This window comes from Rhinolophus sinicus, linkage group LG07 (genome assembly GCF_036562045.2).
Source record: "Rhinolophus sinicus isolate RSC01 linkage group LG07, ASM3656204v1, whole genome shotgun sequence".
Classification (NCBI taxonomy): domain Eukaryota; kingdom Metazoa; phylum Chordata; class Mammalia; order Chiroptera; family Rhinolophidae; genus Rhinolophus; species Rhinolophus sinicus.
Genome location: NC_133757.1, coordinates 161,498 through 182,718, shown reverse-complemented (window position 1 = coordinate 182,718; position 21,221 = coordinate 161,498). Strand labels below are relative to the sequence as shown.

Sequence of the window (21,221 nt, the reverse complement as noted above, 5' to 3'; positions counted from 1 at the left end):
CAAGAAGGGAGGAGGGTCAGGCTTTGGTGGACCTGGAGAAGTGGGCACAGGCCCAGAGAGCCTCCCAGCCCACTGGGAACCTTCTGGAGTGCGGAGGGGGCTTAGAGGCAGAGTTGGGGAGCAGTAACCCAGAAGGCCTGGGTGATGGGAAACATGGGAGTTGGGGGACAAGAAAGCTGTGTCTCTCCAGAGTCACTGAGGTTGGGGGATTCCTGAACTGAGTGGGGTGCAGGCAAGGGGAGGACACTTCCCTGCCCTGAGTTGTTGACTAGGTTTGTTGTGAGTGAAATGTCACTGACCACTGTCGGGGACAGTCCCTGAGCTGGTGATGGGGCAACGTGGGCGTGGGTGGTGCCCCATCCCAGCCTTCACTCATGGTGACCGTGCTGGGGGGGTAAGGAAAAGGGGTGGTCACCTCCCCTGGAGAGGCCAGCAGGTGTCTCCCTCAACCTCTGCCCCCTCTCCATTTCCCAAGCTCGTGCTCAGGCCCCACTTCTTTGTACTGGGTACCTGGTTACCTGCACCCAGAGTCGGGGGTGTAGGGGAGCCTGCTGAGGACCGAGGGGGGGATCGGTCTTCCCACAGCCGTGAACTCGGAGGAGGGGGTCCAGTGGGCCTTGGAGGGTGCAGAATAGGATTTCTCAGCCCCCACCCTCATTTACCCAGGTGAGCAGGGCCCTGGGGAGCATGGCCAGTGGGCAGGAACCTACAGGTAAGGAACAAATAACTTTGCTAAAAGCAGAGTTAAGGAAGGTGGTGGGAAAAGGGGAGGTCAGCATCCAGCAAACAGATTTCGAGAGCTTCCTGGATACACTGCCTCCAAGTTTTGACGTGTGGGGTCCAGCCAGCCTCTTCTCCCCCATGGCAAAGCTGTGTCCTCCTCGTCAGACCCCTCCCTGCTCTGCCCTCAGATCCTTCCTCAATCCAGTTCCTTCTTTCATTTTCCATTGGTTAATTTTGGCTGCGATGCCTCTACAATGTTAGCCATACACTTCCTTCTGCCTGGGAACAGCTCTGCGGCAGGGTCCCTGGCTCTTCGTGGCCTCCTCTGAGGACTGGAGTGAAGAGCGGGAAGCATGGCAGGTCAGGGCTGCCACCTGAGAGCCTGCGATATTTAGGCACTTGGTGCCATAACACGGCCTGATCGTGTGAAGACAGTGCGTCAGCGGGAGTCTGGACGGAGCAGGCTCAGAAGGTGCAGTGAGACTGGGCAAAGGGGGGAGACAGCCTTCCCTTGGGGGGACCCCAAGAGGACAGGCTTTCCAGTTCTGTCCTCAGAGCCTCCCAGAAGGGAGGGAGTGGGGGTCATGTGGGCTTGCTGGGCAGGAAGGGTGGGCATGGTGGCCTCTTGCAAAGGCTCCAGCTGGGCTGAGTGGGCTAAGGGAAAGAGCCCTGGCCAGGCGTGTAGGCGCCTTCCTCCCAGCCATGAGGTAGAGTGGGTGGGGGATGGGCAGAAGGGTTTCCTCTTCCTTTGTTTCCTGGAGCGGCTGGCTAGAGGGCATTGCAGGGCTGGCCAAGCACTCCTCGTGACCCCACCTCATGACCCCACCACAGCCCACTGGTGAGGATGGTTCTCCATGGGGGGCCACCAGGCGGTGTGATGTCACAACCTGCTTTGTGCCTGTGGAGCTGGTCCTAAAGCCAGCCAGCCACGTGGGGTTTGCAGGGCCACTTGCTGGGACCACAACTGGTCCTGGGCACATGAGAAAGCCCCTAGCAGTTGATGGGGGGAGGGGAGGCACTGTGTGAGGTTTCTTAGGGACCAGCAGACAGACCCCAAGAGGTGGCACTTCAAGCTCAGTGTCTGAGCAGCAGGCCCTCTATGCAACGGTCTTGAGCTGTGCAAATAAAGTCCTGGTGCTTTCTGGAAGGTATGACTACCCTTCCCAGGGCAGGTGTTGTACAGGATGACTCATCTCTGCCCACTAGGGCTCTGTAACAACACCACAGACCGGTGGCTTAAGCAACACATATTCATTCCTCGCAGTTCTGGATGCTGGAGGTCTGAAGTAAGGGTGCCACAGGCTCACTTCTCGTGAGGCGGGCCTCCTGGTTCCTAGTCTCCCGGTCCTCACCTGGTCGACAGATTGGGGGGGTGGGGGGAGCTCCCTGGGCCTCTTTCATCAGGGCACTAATTCCATCGTGGGGGCCCCACCCTCACAACCTAATCACCTCCAAAGGCCCCACCTCCTACCACCATCATTTTGGGGGCTAGAACTTCAACACACAATTTTTGGGGGGATACAAACATTCAGTCTCTAGCAACCCCACATGACCACATGAGTCACTTCCAAAGAAAAAGAAAAGATTGGAAAGTACGGCCTCCTGTGCCCCAGTCCTTTCAAAGCCAAATGTCTTGTGGATTGAACCCCCAGGTGAGGACAGCAGGGGATGCTTCCCCAGAGCGTGCTTGGCACCCACCCCCATCAATGGGTTTGGCAGAGACCCAAAGGCAGACAAGGTAGTGGGAGACTTCACAGTGGAAACGGGGGCTCCAGGTGTCTCCCCTGGAGGCTGGGGAGGCTGGGGCGGGGTCCCTGAGGTTTGTCAGGGCAGCATCTGGCTTTCTCTGGTGGGTTCTGGGCTGGAAGGGGAAGCAGTAACTAGGGAGCTGGCAGTCCGTGGGCTGCCCTGGGCCCTCGCCAGTTGTTAGGTCAGTACGGGGGCCGTTTGCGGCTCCCCCACCTGATTGCTGCAGGTTGTGGGCCTGGTTCCACCTGTATGGATGGTTCGCCTTCTCCGTCTTCATGGTCAGCCGTCTGTCCTGGTCTCTTGCAGCCTGTGGTGGTTTTCTCCGTGTGAAACCAGAGCAGCTTGCGGGCAGCGCCATGGATTCCTGCCCGGTGGAGGAAGGCATGGCTCTGGCCATCCCCCCGCTGAGGCAGAGCGAGAAGTTCCACCTGTTTGTCAGCTACAGCAGTGTGGACGCCGCCTGGACCCACAGGCTCATCAGCCGCCTGGAAGCCGCCCACGCGGGGCTAAAGGTCTGCCTGCACCAGCGGGACTTCACCCCGGGCAGGAACGTCCTGGAGAACATGGCGGACTGCATCCATCAGAGCCAGAAGGTGCTACTGGTGCTGAGTCAGGACTTCGTGCAGAGTAGGTGGTGCCTCCTGGAGGCCAACCTGTCACTCTTCGGTTACTGCCTGGAGAGGAAGCCTGTCATCCCTGTCCTGCTCAGGCCCTGCCAGGTCCCACTGCACCTCAGCCACCTGACGTACCTGGAAGCCACCGACAGCCACTTCTACAGCAAGGTGGTGCAGGTGCTGTGCACGCCCAACCAGCGCATGGCGCGCTTCCTGCCGGGCACGCGCCCGGTCCCTTCCCTCTACAGCGGCAAGACCCTGCTCACCCTGAACTGCATCAACAGGGACAACCTGCCCTCATGGAGGGTGGGGACCTTCAGCACCCTGGGCGTCCCAGACCCCTTGAAGGAGGTGTTGGAAGACCCTGAGGTGTACAAGCATGCTGTGGGCATCCTGAACGGGGTGCAGTCCCCCAGGTCCTGCCTCCGGTACCTGGGCTGCAGAGTCACGCTTGGCATCTTCCTCTTTCTTCTCTCCTTGACATCAGGTTTTCTCTTTACAGTTTTTGGATTCGGGGTCAACAGCCAACGTCCAATTTTCCCTGTAGTGACCATCTCCGTGTGTGTCAGTCTCCTCTTAATGGTCTTAGCAGTTAACAGCCTATGCTGGTTCAGAAGGTTTTCAAAGAGGAAGATGCGGGAGCTGGTCCTCAAGGTGGGGGAGGCCAACCTGCTGCTGGCACGCCACTCAGTGCTGATGGGCTGCGACACCATGAACAAGCTCTACTTCGTGTACGTGCTGCTGGAGGACTGCAGGCAGGTCTTCCTCCAGGCCCCCGAGGGCGAGGCCCTGTTCCGGGAGGTCCTGCTGCGGTTCTCATCCACCTACGCCTGCTGCCTCGTCCACTCACACTTTCCCCTCTGCGAGGACGCCACAGGAGCTCAGGGCCACCTGGAGGTGGGCCTGTGCTTCTGCCAGTTCGTCTCTCTGCAGCTGAAGAGACCTGGGGGGTTCGGGGTGAACCCTGTGTGATGGGAGGAGGGCCCCGGGGCTGCACCTTTTGTTGGATGTCCAGCTGCCCCTCATCTGGCCCTGAGGACGTGGATGCAATGAGGCCTGGATGGTGCACACAGGCCTCTCACCTCTGGTTAGCTGTGCCAAGCGGGGCACCTTACGGGCCCCTGCACTAACCAGAGGACCCCACAGCCTGCTCTGAGGGCAGAGGTGACCACTGTCAGCCCACCAGGCTTAGTGTCCTGCTCTGGCCTGACAGTTGGGGAGGGGGCTTTGGTCAAACTACCTGCAAGGAGGCCGAGGAAAGCAGTGGGCTCACTTCAGGACCCCTGAGATTCCCTTAGGAACTGTCCTGTCCCTCTGGTGGGGACAGTCCCTGCCCCTCTCTGGGTGGCTGGTCAGGGTCCAGGGGGCCAGGGCAGAACACACTGGCTCCCTGGGCCCCCTCTGCAAGCAGCTCCTCCAGGCACCTGCTCCTCACGCTGGGACACAGAAATTGGGAACAGACCAAACCGTAGGGATTTGGAACATTCACCCTCTGCCTCCTGGGCATGGATACATTTGCACACACACACGGACGCTGACAAGGGCTTATGCTCAGGTGCTGTCTCTCTCCATCTGCCCCCAACCTTGATCTCCCCGAGTGGCCTCTTGTTGCATAACATGTTCCGTGAGTAATAAACTTCTCTATTTCAGTTTCTCTTGTGATCTGTTGTTGAACCGCAGCTCACTATCTGGCACCCTGTGTCCCACTTAACAAAAGTCAATTGAACAAAGAGCCCTGTCGGAAGCTGGCACAGAGGGTGGACGGGTCACTTCCAGGGGAAACTCTGGGTAAGGCGACAGTGTGAGCAAAGGTGCCAGACAGGAGCCCAGCATGTAGGGAGGAGCAGGGGCCTTGGAGGGACCCCAAAGATGGGCCCTGCCATGGTACTCTACTGCAGGGGGTGGGGCCTGGCTCCCCTGCACATGTAAGGACGGGGGACTTCATGAGGTGGCGATGGACACTGCCCAGAGGAGGGATTGTCCTATGAGCCCTAGGGCTTGCTGGCAGCTGTGGAACTTTGTTGGGGGCAGTGCTTGGCACCAGGACCCACCTCAAGGGGTCCCAGCACCTGGTCTCTGATGTCTAAGGCCCCACACAGAGAAGAAACCTCATAAGAGCTGGAGGGGCTCTTGCAGCCTTCCGGGGCCCAGCTCGACTGCTCTGGGTCCTCCATCCCCAATAGGTCGCAGACCCCAACAGGGCCCATGCACACACACTTCAGGGCAAGGTCAAGCTCACAGACAGCACCGATGGCACCCATGGACTCCATAGGGCCCACCCAGTGCCCAGAGTGTGGTTGTGCCAGAGAGCACGGGACCCCTGGCACAGAGTTGGGCAACCGGCCGGCCTTTCCAGATTCAGACTCCTGGCTGCTGCACAGGGATGGGGGAAGAGTGTCGGGGCCTTGGGGCCGAGGCCACCTGTGTGCAGACGTATGCATTGCACACACGGCCCCACCACTCTTCTGGCCAGCAGAGTGACCACTGGCATTCCTGCCCCTCAGCACCATGTAGCCAAGAGACAGGCGGATGGACAAAAAGGATGTGACAAAGGTCTTTCACTTCAAAAGGCTGAGATTTGAAAGTCATGAAATAACACATTTGTGCACACAATACAGTAACGGGAAAACGTCTAAATGAGCCCTTTTGTGGCATGGTTGATCTCCCACCGGGGCTGTGGAAAATCCAAGCCTCTTTCAGATTGGGCCCTGGACAGGACCGCCAAAGTGGCCACATGGGCCGGGCCCTCCTCCCTCAAGCCTGGAGCCCCTGCTACAGCCAGCCCCTTCTCCAGCTCCCCACAGGGCTTCCGGTTGGTCCCCCAATTCTGCACAGACCCCACACACACAGACACACCGCACTGGGGCCGGGCAGCATCTGGCCATGGGGAATACTGGACCTCCAGGAGTAGCCCCCACAGAGTGCGCACTGGGGAACAGGGTCTGGAGCAAGGGTCTCCAGGGGCCGCGGGAGGCGGGCCCGCGGGGCGGAGACAGTGGAGCTGCGGTCTGTGCGAGCGCCTCGCCCCTGACCTCCTGAGCAGCTGTGCACGTCAGCGCTTCCCGCAGAGCCTGGGCGACCTCACGGGCAGGCCTCGAGAGCCCCTGCGCCAGAGCGAGTCAGCTCAGTTCGTGGGAGGCTCCCCGCCCCGTAGCCCTCTGCACACGTGTCCCAGTTTCACATACGAAGAGACTGAGTTTGGGGGTCTGGTCCGCCTCCGAATCTCGTGTGGGCCAGGCACCCGCCGTCAGCCCGGCTGCTGGGAGAGTGGCGGGAACCTCGCGCTGACCAAGGCGGGAGGTCCATCCTGGGGACGCAGCGGGCCGGTTCTGGAGGCTGGTTCTGAGCGGGGGTCCATTCAAAACATGCGTCAGTCAACCTCTGGCGGGTCCCAGGAGCGCCCTTCAACCCCCACAGGACAGCTGCCACCTTCTGCTGGCCCCTCTCCCTGCCGTTCTCTGGGGAAGGATCACACGTGTGTGGATGCATGTGTGGGGGCGGGGAGAGTGAAAGCACACGTGCACATGTGTGTTTGCATGTGTGTGCATGTGACGGCACGTGTGTGTGCGCAGAGGGGACCCTGGATGTGTCACCTCATCATAAGAACACCTGGGGGAAACAATGAGCATCCTGACTGCTGTGTTCCAGGCTTCCTCAAGCTGCAACTCCTTGGGTCACACTGAGGGGTCACAGCTTAGGTCACATGTCAGCGTCACACCAGAAGGCCACATGGCCCAGTCCCACAGGAACCTGCAGTTCTAAGAGGTTCTGGGCGCCGTGGCACAGGCATGGAGTCATCCCATGAACTGGTCTGAGCGCTGCACAGCGGCTTGCCTGCTCTTAGAGCCCGAGGACCCCCTTTCTGCTGCAGCGACTTCCCAGGTCCCTGGCAGGGAGCCCGCACTCTGTACCCAGGGAATGGCTGGGCCAGCTGCCTTGCCTCCTTCTCCTCATTGCTGGGGGGCTGTGATGGCCGACTTGAGTGGGCGTCTTCCACCTGCTGGACCCTGTTCCTGGTTCCCCATCAGGCAGTGCCCATATGTAGGAGGGTAGTTGAGTAGGGTACGTCTGCTAACATCTGGAAATGGATGGAGACTTATCTCCTGCACAGTAGTTAAGTGAACGGGTATAATAAAAAGTAGGTTTGTCTTTGTCCCCCAGTTCCTGGTGAAGAGCTCCTAAAACCCCTAGCATTTCCTGAGTGATAGAGGTGTCCTGTTACTTAGGATGCGCCTGAGTTGTGCTAGTCAATGACTCAGGGCAAGGCTGATAGCCTGGGGGTGGGGGCTGGGCTCCAGAAAGACCAAAAGCAGGAGTGGGTGGGGGTTGTCTATGGGGAAGGGGCTGGAACTGGGTTATAAAAACTCTTGGGTAAGGAGGTTTGAAGAACTTCTAGGTTGGTGGACACATCAGGTGCTGGAAGGGTGGTACCCCGAGAGGGCAGGGAGGCTGGCCCCTCCGCCCCCCACACCACTGGCCCTGTGCATCTCTTTTATCTGGCTGTTTCTGGATCGTGTCCTTTAAAATAAGCTGGTGATCTAGTAAGTACGGTGCTTCCTTGAGTTCTGTGAGTTATCTCAGTGATTTATCGAATCTGAAAGGGGATCCCCCAAATCTGTAGTCCAGTCAGGCAGGAGTTCAGGTGGCCTGGGGACCTGACACTTTCAAATGGCGACTGAACTGAGGGCTGTCTCTGGGGACTGAGCCATGGGGCCTGTGCTACCTGGGCAGTCAGTGTCAGGACTGAGGGGGGTTGTAGGACACCCAGCTGGTGTTGGGGAATTGGAGAATTGGTTGTCGATGTGGGGAAAATGAAAACCCTTCGGTGGAAAATGCAGCAGGAGAAACAGGAAAATGCACATGTGTCTGCTTATTTTTGCAGAAAGATACAAGGAAGGCTGAACTTTCTCTCATGGTGGGGGGACTGACTTACCTGACACCTTTCATATAGTTTCGCCTTTGGGAACCATGTTAATGGTTTACATACTGAAAAATAATAAAATCAACAAAAAATGGAAGAAAAACCTGCAAATGGAGTGCAAGTAGTAATGTGACTCCACTATATTTCAAAGGAATGACAGGACCACACTGATATGAAAAACAGCACAAACGCAGATGACTTTTGATCATTTGACTATATCGCCTGAGATTACAGACAAAAAGGACTCTAAACCAACGCTAACTCTGGTTTGTAGGCCTGCTTTGTGGTGTTACGGTTTACCAACTCAGAACCGAATTCCAGTGTATTCTATACTGAGCAACTAAACAGACTGAGGATAATAGGAACCAGGCTTCTCCCTCTCGGGAAAGGGCACAATCGACATGGGACAGGGGACCTAGAATGAACCCTGAGGTCTGGGGTTGGGACTGGAAGTGTCACTGTGAAGTCATGGAGATTCATGTATATTGTATGTCCAGATATGTGTATAGATACTATGTGGATAGACTATATAGGTTTGTGGGTTGTGTCTATATATCTATATGGACCTACACACACATGCACACATGTGTATGTGCACATGTATACCCCGGAGCATCCTTGTGCTGAAAGAGAGCACTCAGAGAATGGTGGGGACGTGGTGGTGACGTGTCAGAAGGGTGACTTCCACTAGCCAGATATGGAACAACGTGAACATAACAATAAATGATGGTAACAGATTTTAACCCATAAACAAAACAGAAATCCATGGGTCACACCAATATAAATAAATGATGAAATAAATGAAAGGGGAGAAGGAAAGCTTTTCATTGATCAATTAACAGAATGTCAGCTAACAAGTGATGAGCATCAACTGGCCGCTTGGAAACAGTACTAGTGGTTCCTATAAGAATCACTGATAGACGCTGCACTCGGGGGGCGTGTTTGCTGAGGAACAAGATGGTCACATGGTCTCGAAGTGCCTTCCCACAAAATGTGTATTAATTTACAAAGGAAAAACTACCTTTCCAGGGGAAAACTGCTGTCGGGAGCTATCAGCCAAACGACCCACATTAGCCTGACCAGTGATGGGCACCAGACCTCACGTGTCTCCTGATGACACCGGGGAGGACACAGCCTCCCTTCTGGGCTCCTAGACACATCTTCTCCAGCTGTTCAGGACAGCGCATCACAAGTCCACGTCACCACAGACACACTGAGCTGTCCCAGAAGAAAAGGGCGTAAAAAGACAATGCAGGGGTCCTGGGTTGGATTCTGAGCTAGATTTTTTTTTTTTTTTTTTGCTACAAAAGACATTATTGAGACAGTTAGCAAAATATGAATAAAGTGTATAGACAGTGGTATTGTATCAAAGCTAAATTCCTGATTTCCATCATTGCATGCAGGTGATATAATAAATTGTCCTTCCTTTTAGGAAATCCACATTGAGATATCTAAGTGTAAAGAAGCAACTTCCTCTCAACTGGTTTAGAAAAAACTTTAGGTAGATGGTAGCTAGAGAGATGATAGAGGCTAGATAGGTGAATGGATTGACAGACAGATAATGATAGATGAATAGAGAAATGATAGATGACTGATAATGATGTATGTATGTATGTGTGTATGTATGGATGGATGGATGGATGGACGGATGGACAGGAGAAGAGCCCAGCAATAAAGGGCACAGTATGCAAGGCCAAGCCTTCCCTGACCCCCCAGTGCCACCCTCCTCCTCAAATTTGCTCCCACTGCCCACCTCGCCTCCAGTGTGCCCACAGTTCCCCTCACACACCCATTTTCTGGGTACTGCCCACTATTCCTAAGTGGCCCAGACCCCACAGCTTGCCACACAGATCTGGAGGCTGGATGGTCAGGGTCCTGCTTGGTTTGAGGACCCAGCCCTGTGTCCCCCTACCAGGACCCTAGTAACTGCCTGGTCCCAGTGCCCAGCCCCAGGTCCAACCCACTGACACTGGCTTTGGATGGGTCCTCAGACACTGCCAAGGCTGCTCTGGGCTCATCCAAGTCATGGGGCTCCACACTGGAGCCAAGCGGGGCTCCCCCAGGAACTCCAACCCGTGTGACGTGCTCCCCTGTGCTGTCCGATGCGTGTGGTGTGGCCACACAACACAGGAGAGCCTGTCCTGTCCTGCCTCCAGCTGTTTCCTTTGGCTGCATGAGTTTCCCAGAGTCTATCGCCCATCCCCCCAAACCCAGCCCTTAGTCCCAAGGCCTGAGAGCTCACCTCCTGCCAGATGAGGTGTCTGGGCCCAGAACCAAAGCCATCAGAGGAGGAGAGGTGCTGGGGGGCACTGGTCTGCCCACCCAGGAGGGGCAGACCTAGAGACTCCCAGGGCCAGACGCAGAGGGGGCCATGGGTGCGACTTCTGTGGGGTGGGTGCTGCCCAAGTGGGTGAGGACATCCTTGGCAGCTCGGTGAGTCCATGGGTCCCCAGACCTCCCATCTCCCCTCAGCTCTAGGGCCATGGGAGATAAAAGTGCTCTGGGGACCCGCCCAGGCCCCAGGGACGAGTCTCACTCCCCTTCCCCAGGCCCCACGACCCCTCAAATCCACGCCTTTGCCCCCTTCTTCATTCAGTCATTCAGGCCTCTGGCTAGTGACTGGGGGACGGCCTGGGGAGGGGGTGCAGGAACTGCATGTGTTAGCTGTGCAGAACCGGGGATTTGGAGCTCCTGTCAGATGGGGGAGGGTGGAGACCAGGCCCAGTTCAGGTGGATGGAGTACACAGCTCGTAGAGGGGTCAGGCAGTGGTCAGGGATGGACCCCAAGATAGGGAGGCTCCCCTGGGTGCAGGTGAGCTCATTGCATTGCAGCTGGCTGAGCGAGGAACCGCCAAGGTCCTGTCCACGGGTGGCTCTGGCCCCCAGGCCACTGGGATGCCCCCTCCTCTTCCGCCTGCGCTAACCGCTGCTGCCCAGGGTCCAGCTCACTGCCCCTCCGCGGCTGCCACTGCTCCCCTGTCCTTCAGGGGTCCCTCTGGGCGGTGGGGGCACGATGTGGGGGCTCACCCACATGGGGGTTGGAGGGTTGGAAAAAGGCAGTGGGACAGAGAATGCTCAGGAGAAACAAGAGACCAGGGGGATGTGAATCTTTACTTAGAGAAAAGCGACAGAACTAGAGACTCCGGGGCGTGGGGTGGGGGCGTCAGCGGGGTCCTGGGGGGCAGGGGTACGACAACAGGGCGGACATCATCGGGTGAGGGCGGTAACAGGTCGCAGGTGGAGGCGCTGCGAAGACAGGGGCGAGGGGTGAGAGCGGCAAAGGCAGGGGGTCACGCAGCCCCCAACCGCCCACCTGCGTGGGAAGAACAGCAAGAATGAACCTAGTTCTCCCGCCTCCTGTTACCTGACCCCCCCCCACCCCGCCCCTTGCCCCTCGCCCCCCGGCCTCACCCAGGTGCTCATACGCGGTCACTGCGGCGGCGTGGGGGGACAGCACCCCTGGGTAGGGCTCTGGCGGGAGGAGTCGGCCCCCATGGGGTACAGGGAGGAGGGTCCCTGGCTCAGAACAGCTGGCAGGGGCTCACCTACCCGGGCTGTGGGCGAGGAGGCCGTCACTGCGGGGACGGGGCCGGCGCCGAGGGCGGCGCGCTCCCCGTCTCCTTCTGCGCCGCCTCCATCTCTCCGCGCGTGGTGGGCTTCCCGGGGGACTCGGTGGTCCCCGCCGCTCCCGACTGGGTGGGCGCCTTTGGCCCCTCCTTGACAGCACGGTGGCTCTGCCCCCAGGCCGAGGGCGGCTCGGTGCCATGCTTGCGGCTTAGCGGGTAGGCCCCGATGGCTGCCAGGATGCTCCGGTGTCGCTCGGGGTCCATCTCCGTGTAGTACATCTCCAGGGTCAGCGGGGTGCACATCTTGTGCTGCGGGAGGGGCCGGTCAGGGGCGGGGCGCTGGGGCGGGGCGGGACGGGGGTGGGGCTGGAGGAGTCTGGGGAGGCGGGGCCAGGAGGTCCGGTGCGGAGGGGCTGGCGGCAGCCGCCCCTGGGCTCTGTCAGGTGTGCAAAGGTGGGTGAACTCTGCTTAATGACATTGCCCACGACGCTGGAGCCACATTTGCGCACCATACAGGGAAGGGCGGTCACCTCTGGGCCTTCCTGTCCCTTCTGCTTTTGAGCAGTTCAATAAAACTGTACACAAGGTCCCTGACTCCATTTGTTTCTGCCGTAACTTCAAGCTACTGGAAGTCGGCCTCCAACTCAGCACTGGGGGCTCCAAGGAGAGCCAACCCTTCTCAGAACGAGGGTGGTCACTGCCTCCGCGTGAAAGGGGGCCCTGCTGAGTACACCCCTTGAGTGAGAGGCCAAAGGAGAACCCTTGGGAAATACCGCAAGGTCTCACAGGCCTCTGTGCTGGGCACGCTTCCATCTGGGAAACGCTGGGTTTAGGGTGAAAGGAGCAGATTTCACTTCCGAAAAATTAGAGGCTTTAGGAAAATACACTAAAATGATAAAACGCATTAGTAAAGTTAAGAAAAGGAGAGAAGATATTTGCCAATTATAGAGAAAATGTTAACGTCGTATTACACAGAAACCCTGGCGCAAGTCAGTGACTCACTGGAGGGACAGGGCCGAGGGTGCACTGTCCTTTGTTCACAGCACCTGCTAACCTCACGCTTTACTCACTTTTAAATTACAGGAAACTAAAACAGCTTTTCTTTTAATCTTTCAAGAAGGATTCGAATATGTTCTGGGAGGGTAACGGAATGCAAGGAGCTTTGGAGATCACATCCCTGCAGGAGCGGGACATGCCCTGGTCTCCCCTGCGGGGAAGACACCCCGTTCTGAGACCCCCTTGGGCCCCTTCCTGGCACTCCAGCCCGGAGCCCAGCCTTACCCGCAGCAGGAAGCCGTCAGGGCAGGTGAACTGGTCGTACCAGATGGCCTTGTACATGATCAGGACGCAGCCCATGAGCGCCATGGCAAAAGCGATCATGCGTGCTGTGGGCAGCTGTGGGGTGGGTGGAGAGGAGAGGAACCCAGTGGGGGGGACATTGAACCCAGCCTGGGCTCCTGGGGGAGGCTTTGGGTGGGGGCTGTGCACATGGCCCAGGGCCCCTCCAACCCCGCTGGCCTGGGGGCGGGGAGCAGGAGGCGGGAGCGCCTCCAGCTCAGAAACGGCAGATTTCACTACTGAAAATGAAAGGCTTTATAAATAGTACCCGAATATGAGAAAAGCCATCAGTAGTAAAGTTAAGAGCTAAAAAAAAGAATGGAAGAAAATATTTGCCAGAGTATACAGCAGGAAAAGTGACTTTTCATAGTATATAGAAAACCCACGAATCACTAACGGAGAGACAAATGACCTGCTGGGAAGACAGGCTCACAGCCCAGGTGGGCGCTGCCCACTGTGGCTGCCACCCCACCCCACTGTATAGCAGGGAGGCTGCAGGCTCAATCAGCTAGGGGTCAGCCTGGTGCTCACAGCCCCAAGTCCCTCAGCCACCACCCAGCTCTAGGCACCCGCCCGCTCATAGTCCCTTTCTGCCTCTGAACGGTGGCCTTCCCAGTCCAGCTTTCCTGAGCCCTCTGACTCCCCAGGAGATTGGCTCCCAGCAGCATGCGACAGGGAAGAGTGGTTACCCTGCGCCCTTCTTCTGGGTGGCCACAGGCCAGCTTCTGGGCCTCCAGGTCTGAGAACTTCTTTGGCTGGTCCATGGAGGACAGCTCGTAATCTGTCTGCGTCTTGATGACCACCTGTTCAAAGAGATGACCCAAGAGGACCCTAAGCTGGAAGGGCTAGAAGGGGAGGGGACCCAGCAGTGGTGTGGGTGCTGACCATCTGCCAGGACTGTCTAGTGCCTGGGCTCCAGTGGCTACAAGCCGAGGTCAAGGGGAGGTGGATGCTGCAAGTCTGCTGGGGCCATGGCAGCCATGAGATCTGGCCAGACCATGGAGGGTGCCAGAGGGCTGGCCCACGCTTGCTAGGAGGCCACATCTAAATAAACCTTACCCCATGCCCTTTTGTTTTCAGGGCAGGCTCACCTGGCCCAAGCCTCTCACCTGGTCAGAGAATGGTGGCTGTAGCTGGCTGACATCCAGGGGGCTGATCAGAGGGACGCTGTCAGTGGTAGCACCGTCCTGGTCCCCAGGGACTTTGCCCAGCTTTCCAGAGAAGCTGCAGCCCAGCTTCACCATGGTGGATGGTGGTCCTTGTCCTATCCAGAGGCAGATACAGGGTCACTGCCCACTGGCCACCTATGTAGCAGATGTCCACGCCAGCTAGCTCTGGACAGAGAGTCCAGAGAGGGCTGGCCCCATTGCTCCTCACAGCAGAGCTGGGATGGGCCGTGGGTGGCCAGGCCAAACTCCTCAGGACAAACCGGACGAGTCCAGCCATGATCTTCTAGTCCCTTCCTGGCCCCTGTGCCCTCTCTGGGCCCCACAGACATGCAGGGGATGGCGCCTCCAACCAGTGACTGCCCAGACATAATAGCGACCGTCTTCCACCGGCTGACTTGCCAGAGAACATTCTAAGGGCAGCAATTCCAGCCAACAGGAAACAGTCCCAAATGGAAGCCTGGAGAGTGGGGTAGCCAGACTTAGCAAATAAAAATACAGGACACCCAGTTAAATCTGAATTTCAGATAAAAAGAATGCTTCTTGCTCTCTGCTCTCTCTTTTTAAAAGTATAAGAATTCCCATGTAATTTGCAATATAGGACATACTGATTCTAAAAAGCTATTTGTTGTCTATCTGAAATTCAAATTTACTGGGTGTCCTGTGTTTTATCAGGCACCTTTCTAGAGATGCAGGAAGTAACAAGAGCTATAGATGTCAGCAAGTAAACCCAAATGGCTAGCAGCATGGAGTAGAGTAGCAGTGGTGTACACAGAGCCGTCTGGGGAGTGGGCATCCAGACAAGAGCCGCGAGGCAGAAAGATGCCTGCGTATCCTGGAGGAGGGCGAAGGTTCCCCTAACACTGGGGAGGTCATGACGATTTCACTACTAGGCCACCCGCTAAGAGAAAAGGAATGTGGCAAATATGACTTCGAAACGGAAAAAGTAGAAAAACAAAATGTGCTCAGTCAGTCAAAAGAAGAAAGAAAGGTCCTATGTCCACTAGGAATATGAATCCGTTTTTACAGCCTTCCAACAAAGACTTCCAGGCCCAGACAGCATCACCACTGAACTTGACCAATCACTTATGGAGGAAATCATGCAAACTTCATACAAAACTCTTCAGAGAAAAGAACAAAGGAATAGCTGGTGCGACCGACATAACCTCGGCCTCAAAACCTGGCAAGGACAACATGGGAAAAGACACTGCAGGCAATCCCTCCCACGAACATCAGTGCAAAGGCCCCAAATGAAATGCAAGTAGACAATGCAGCAAGACATAGAAAGACAACACATCATGAGAGCTTGGGTGTATTCTGGAAATGAAATTTAATTTAATATCTGAAGAGCAATTAGCACTTTCACCATATGAACCGAATGAAGAGAGAAATCATCTCATCAATTTCAGTAGTAGCTGAAATGGTATTTGATAAGAGTCAAAATTTGTTTACTATTTAAAAAATCTACTGGCACGGAAGGTAACTTCCTTAATCTGATAAAGGTCATCCACAGAAGTCCCTGCACCAAACCTTACTCAGTGTGAACCGCAGAAGCTTTGCCTTGAAGCTCAGGAAGGAGACAAAAAGGCCCTTTACGATCAGTGCTATAAATTGTGGTGCTAGAGGTCTTGGGAAAAGAAGAGACACAGGCCTGGATGAGATTAGGTAACACTCTCATTGTTCACAGATAAAACATTTTGTGTGTAGAGAATCCAAAGGGATCTAGAGAAAAGTTCTAAAGGTTGAAAAGTGAGTTCAGCAATGTTGATGAGTTAACATGTTCAGGAATCAATTATATTTCTATGTATCAGTGACAAAAAAATTAGAAAAAGTTTTGGAAGTTTCAATTGAAGCAGTATTGGAAACATCAAATGCTCAAGAAATGGTCTAATAAGAGATGAGACAGACCTCTATGTACAAAACCATGGAAAACCTCAGACAAAACATTACTGACTGAGACCACATAAGGCCTGATTCCTTAAATAAGTGGGGAAAGATATGGTCATGGATTTTGGGAGGTTCCATGTTTTAAAATGTCAATTTCAGTAGCTCAGCATTCTTTAGAACCAAAAAATGACAGTGGCCCTTGAGAAGAAGTATCATAGGTGGTTTGCAGGGTGGTTGGGTGTGTCTTGCATTATCCGTTCTCAGCAGGTGTAGGATGCCTGCAACACAAGAGCGCAAGCGCACTCCACTCTTCTTAAGACACTGCTGCAAGAAGAAAGAAAACTAGACCTAAAGTTAAAAACAGTCAATTCCTCTTAAATTGTATCTGTGGAATCAATAAATCCCAATCGAAATTCCAACAGGATCTTTTTGTGTGAACATGACAAGCATTGTAATTTTATGTGGAAGGCACAGGAACAAGCATGCACATGACATCTCAAGAACAAGGGGGATTTGTCTGCTGGTGTCCAGCTTTTTACACAGTGGAAATTAAGCCATGTGGCATTCATGTGTGGTAGACAAAGAGCCATGTACAGACACACCTTGCACCCACGGATCATGGATCTATGACAGAGCTGCTGCTGCAGAGCAAGGGGGATGGTCGCCTTTCAATGAACACCTGCCCACATGGAAAACAGTGAACGCACTTCCTACCTCACATTGCACACAGAAACCTGCCCCAGGTAGATTGACCAAGATTGGAAAAGCACCTTGAAGATGATATAGGAGAATACCTTCCTGGTCTCAGGGACAGGAAGAATTCTTCGATATGATAAACAAGCACTCACCACAAAAGGAAATATTGATAAAAGGACTACATGAAAATTATGAACTCCTGCTCATCACAACATAGCCTTCCAGGGGTGGAAAGAGAAACCGAGTCTGGGAGAAGGCATTAGCAACTCCAAAATGACAAAGGGCTTGCTGTGGGCTCAACTGGTCTGCCCACATCCTGACCCCTGGCACCTGCGGATGTGGCCTGAGTTGGAAATCGGGTCTTTGCAGATGTCATCAAGTTAAGATGACGCCAAACTGGATTGGGGTGGCCCTGATCCAATGACTGGTATTTACAAGAAGGGGGAAATTTGGACACAGACACACACAGGGAGGCCATATGATGACATAAAGTGATGCAGCCACCAGCCAAGGGATGCCGGGGGCCACCAGAAGCTGGAAGAGCCAGGAAGGAGCGCTCCCTGGAGCCTCAAAGGGAGGGCGGCCCTGCGATACCTGGATTTCTGACATCTGGCCTCCAGGGCTGTGAGAGAGTAAGCATCTGCTGTTTGAAGCCCCTTCCATCCCCCCCCCCATTGTTAGTGTGTTATAGTATCCCAAGGAAGCCAACGCAGGGCAGATATGTAAAATATATGAAGAACATGGGTGGCCGGTTAGCTCAGTTGGTTAGAGCGTAGTGCTGATGGCACCAAGGTTGCCAGTTTGATCCCTGCAGGTGCCACTGTGAGCTGCGCCCTCCTTAAAATAAAATCAATTAATAAAATAAAAATAAAATAAATGAAGAATGTTTCAATTCAGTAAAGAAAACGGCAACTGTCATTAAAATGAACAAAAGAGGACTTCAAACGGCCCTGAACACAGAAGAGGTGGCCACCCTCACTAGTCCTGGAGGAAGACAAGTTGGAACCAGCATGAGGACACACGGTAAAGACCCCTGGTCCCAGGAGAGCACAGGCAGGGGCCACCATTAGCCGCCGAGGCTGAACCTGGGACGGGCCTCAGTCCTGGTGCACACCCAGCAGAAGGGCAGGCATGCATGACACGCATGCAGCACATCCCACAGAACTGACACTGCCATAGGTCATACACGGAAATAAACCGAGGCATTCTGACGGCGGGGTCCATCAGAGCGGTGGCATGGGTGCTCATGGCCATACACAAGAACAGCCTTGGTCAAAAGAAGCCAGGCACAGAGGACGGTTAAGAACAAGCAAACGCCAACCTGGGCCTCTAGCAACCAATCATGTGTTAGGGGCACGTGCTTGGGCAGTCCAGGCCAAGCTGCTCCTGTGTCTGCAGAGGCCAGGTGGCATGTGGTTGTGGCCTTGGGGGAGGGGCAGCTTTGGGGCAGAGTTTCTAGTCTTCAGCCTGGGGTCCACATCTGACAAATCATTAGTCTGTATGTTTATGTCCTCTTCTGAATATTCATTATATTTAACAACAAAGAAAGGTTAAAAGCAAGTGAAAGCAACAACTAAAGGACCGCAGGCTGGTGGCAAAGACACGGCCAGCCCATGCCTTCACCCAGGACTGGACCTGGATGTTCACATTGGGCTGAACAGAGGGATCAGTCACTTGGCATCTGTGAGGACCGCTGGGGGTGGGAGAGTGAAGGGTAGACCCCAGGAACTGTGCTTCCTGTCCTGGCACCTGAATATGGCCTCTCCCTGCCACTGCCTGCACCCCATTGCAGACTGCTATGCCTCTAAACCCCCAAGCTGTTGTCCTAGGCTGACTTCACCTCAAACGCTTCTCCCTGTACCGGTCCCACCAGGGGCAGTGCCCACAGGACCCTCAGGTGACTGGCTCTCTCAGGTCCCAGGGGCTTCCAGGTGTGGGCAGGCCGGGTGGGAACAGAGGAGCTCCTAACCAGGCAGAGAGGCAGATCTATGTACTGCGTAGTGTGGAAGGCACTGGGCAGAGGGGCCAGGGCTGTGCAGGGTGTGTGTGTGGGGGTGTGTGTGTGGGGGAATGTGTGTGTGTGTGGGGGGGGGGGGCAGGGACAGCCACTGCAGCATGGGCAGGAAGCAGCAGGCTGGGCAGAGAGAAGGGCCACCCCTATCGTGAACGCCCGGGGCCCCGGGGCCTTCTAGGGCCCTCCTTGGATGTGGGCGCCTGGCCCCCAGCCCTTATAGACCTGCAAAGCGCCACCACTACCCCCGCCCCAGGCTGGGAGCGGGGCCTGGAGGACTCGCGGGCACCTCGGCACCTGGGCCAGCCGTGCAGACGACATCCGCGCTCCGTGAGCCAGAGGTGGTCACGGAGCCACCAGAATATAAATATGAGGTCAGCTGACCCAGTGTGAGGAAGAAAATCGAGCTCAAAGCCCCAAGAAGGGGCCGCGGAGTAAGGGCAGCGGGAGGTGGAGGCAGCAAATGCCCAAGGCTTGAGGAGAGGTTGGGGGGTGGGTGGAGGGGTGCGCCACTCAGGAGAAAGCTTAAAAAACCGGACTCAAACACCCGGCGTGCAGTTTACATAACCGGACGCGGAAGGAAAGAGGGGGCACAGCCCCCACCCCCGCAGACCCGTCAATCTTAGGTGGAAGGCCGTGCACGCTGGAAGGCGGAGGGCAGGCATCTCCCCACGCCCCCTCCCTAAAGGAGTGCCGCCTCTGGAGCCAAACATAAGCTCCAACTCCTCTGACACAGCGTGACGTCCATGTTACATCATCGTGGGTTTCCACGGCAACGGAGATAGGACCGGGATGACACATCTTCACGAAGAGGCGTTATTTGGGGCCCTCTGGACCCCTCCACATCTGGTTCCAGGCCCATTCCCGTGGCAGAATGCTGGGGGAGGGGCTGGGCTGCATGTGGGGAGGCCCCCCCCCCCCCCCCCCCCCCGCCCAACATGCCTTTTCTTCGCTGAGTCATAGGGACCCGCTGGGCTCATTCACATGACAGACACAGAGCTCGGTGGAATGGGGAAAAGGGTCGTTCCAACTCCTCCGACCGGACCCCTCCACCACCCTGCGCTGTAATAGTGTCTTCCTCAGCGGGTCACCTGCTCCCCACCCGCTGTGGGCTCCTGTGGCTGAGCCGGTGGGGGGAGTCGCGGTGCAGACCTCCTCTCCGAGGCCTGGGGAGGGGGCACAGGATGACTGACAAGGCTGTGATGATGGATGGATGGATGGATGGATGGATGGATAGATGGATGGATGGATGGATGGGCACGGAACCTTTCTGAAAGCCCACGAAGCTCCAATGCAGGTCACGTCACTTGCTTTCACACACACCCCCACCCTGGGTGCTGCGTCAGGAGGAGAGGTGCGCGCCAGTGCTAACGGGCACGAGCGTCCAGCGCGCGTCGGGCGTGCGTGTGACTGCGGAGCGCAGGGTTCTGCGCGATTTGCTAAAACCCAGCAGAGCCCCCACCCACCCCGCCGCAGCCCCCACCTAGTTGCCCTCCCGCCCCTCACCCTGCAGGTCCTGCGTGGGTTTGGCTCCTGGTTCAAGGGCAGGTGGACCGGCTGGCACCCCTGCCCTGAGAGGCCCAGGAGAGGGGAACAAGTGGGGGAGGCCCTGGGCTGCACCCAGCTTCGGCTTCCCATGTACCAGCCACCTGTGGCCCGGCATCCAGAGGCTGCGCGCGGCAGGTGGTTCTGGGAAAATGCTCTTCTCCCTGCCTCCTGGCCGCCTCCAGCCTGCCACTCAGCCGCCCCCACCCCACTCTAGTTTTGGGCATCGTGTCTCCGTGCTCTGGTGCGTCCGACGCCCCTTCTACCAACCCCTTCTCCCATCACCCTACTCCCCCCTCACACAGAGTTGGGGTTCTAGAACTGGCTCCCTCTCCCCATCTCGGGACGCCCAGCTCCCATGGCTCTCTCAGATCTGCAGGGGTGGAGCTGGCTCATGGGAGGGGGCTGGTCACCGTGGCGGGGGCTGATGTCCAGCAGTCCTACCCCACCCGAGCTGCCCCACTCTGCTGAGGACGGGGCATCGGGGCAGCACGTCAGGTCTGTGTAAGACTCCACTCCGCGGCCGGTCTGGAGGGTCCAGGCAGCGGCTCGCCCTTCGGAGGCCCCCAATCGTCCCGGAGGCCTGGGGACAATACCCTGGCTCCAAGGGAGGGTTCGGCCTGGCCGCCATCGGGTCAGCAGCACTGCCCCTCTCCCGTACACTCTCCCACCCCTACACTCGCACCCGCACCCCCTGCACACACTCAGCTCCCCTCACCCACTCCACAGAGAGAAATGTGGAGACGGCTCACGCGCGGCTCCAACCGGCAGCTGCGGCAGGATGCGGTCTCCCGACCAGGATGCGGAGGAAGGATGCGGTTCCAGACGCTTCGCAGCCGCAGCCGGGGCGGGGCGGGGGAGGGGCTGAGCCCCAGACCGAGGCTGCTGTTGCCGGGGAGACTCAGGCTGGGGGAAGGGAGCCCGGGACCTGTCACCTGCCAGCACCTCCTCCCACTCGCTGCGCCGGGGTCCCACAGCCTCACCCCTAGTCTCTCTCCCCGATGC

The 21,221-nt window shown here is 56.5% G+C and overlaps 2 protein-coding genes across 15 annotated transcripts; one reads left to right on the top strand and one right to left on the bottom strand.

Moving 5' to 3' along the window:
* Window positions 1-702: 702 nt before the first annotated feature.
* LOC109445716 (uncharacterized) lies at window positions 703-4,735 on the top strand. Of its 3 annotated transcripts, XM_074338751.1 has the most exons (3): window positions 703-1,195; window positions 2,376-2,461; window positions 2,779-4,735. In XM_074338751.1, exons 2-3 carry the CDS (start codon window positions 2,392-2,394, stop codon window positions 4,056-4,058), a joined length of 1,350 nt encoding a protein of 449 aa, XP_074194852.1. In that variant the 5' UTR covers window positions 703-1,195; window positions 2,376-2,391; the 3' UTR covers window positions 4,059-4,735. The 3 variants fall into 3 exon arrangements, with proteins under 3 accessions (XP_074194852.1, XP_019583883.1, XP_074194851.1); XM_019728324.2 differs by lacking the exon at window positions 2,376-2,461 and having other exon boundaries at window positions 722-1,195; XM_074338750.1 differs by lacking the exon at window positions 703-1,195 and having other exon boundaries at window positions 1,211-2,461.
* Window positions 4,736-11,099: 6,364 nt separating this feature from the next.
* On the bottom strand, window positions 11,100-21,221 carry CALY (calcyon neuron specific vesicular protein). 12 transcript variants are annotated; one of them, XM_074338747.1, is made up of 6 exons: window positions 21,200-21,221; window positions 14,021-14,175; window positions 13,601-13,714; window positions 12,855-12,968; window positions 11,557-11,882; window positions 11,100-11,320 (listed from the first exon to the last, which is right to left on the bottom strand). In XM_074338747.1, exons 2-5 carry the CDS (start codon window positions 14,153-14,155, stop codon window positions 11,580-11,582), a joined length of 666 nt encoding a protein of 221 aa, XP_074194848.1. In that variant the 5' UTR covers window positions 14,156-14,175; window positions 21,200-21,221; the 3' UTR covers window positions 11,100-11,320; window positions 11,557-11,579. The 12 variants fall into 12 exon arrangements, with proteins under 12 accessions (XP_074194848.1, XP_074194842.1, XP_074194843.1 ...); XM_074338741.1 differs by lacking the exon at window positions 21,200-21,221 and adding an exon at window positions 20,969-21,125; XM_074338742.1 differs by lacking the exon at window positions 21,200-21,221 and adding an exon at window positions 20,969-21,125 and having other exon boundaries at window positions 11,100-11,253.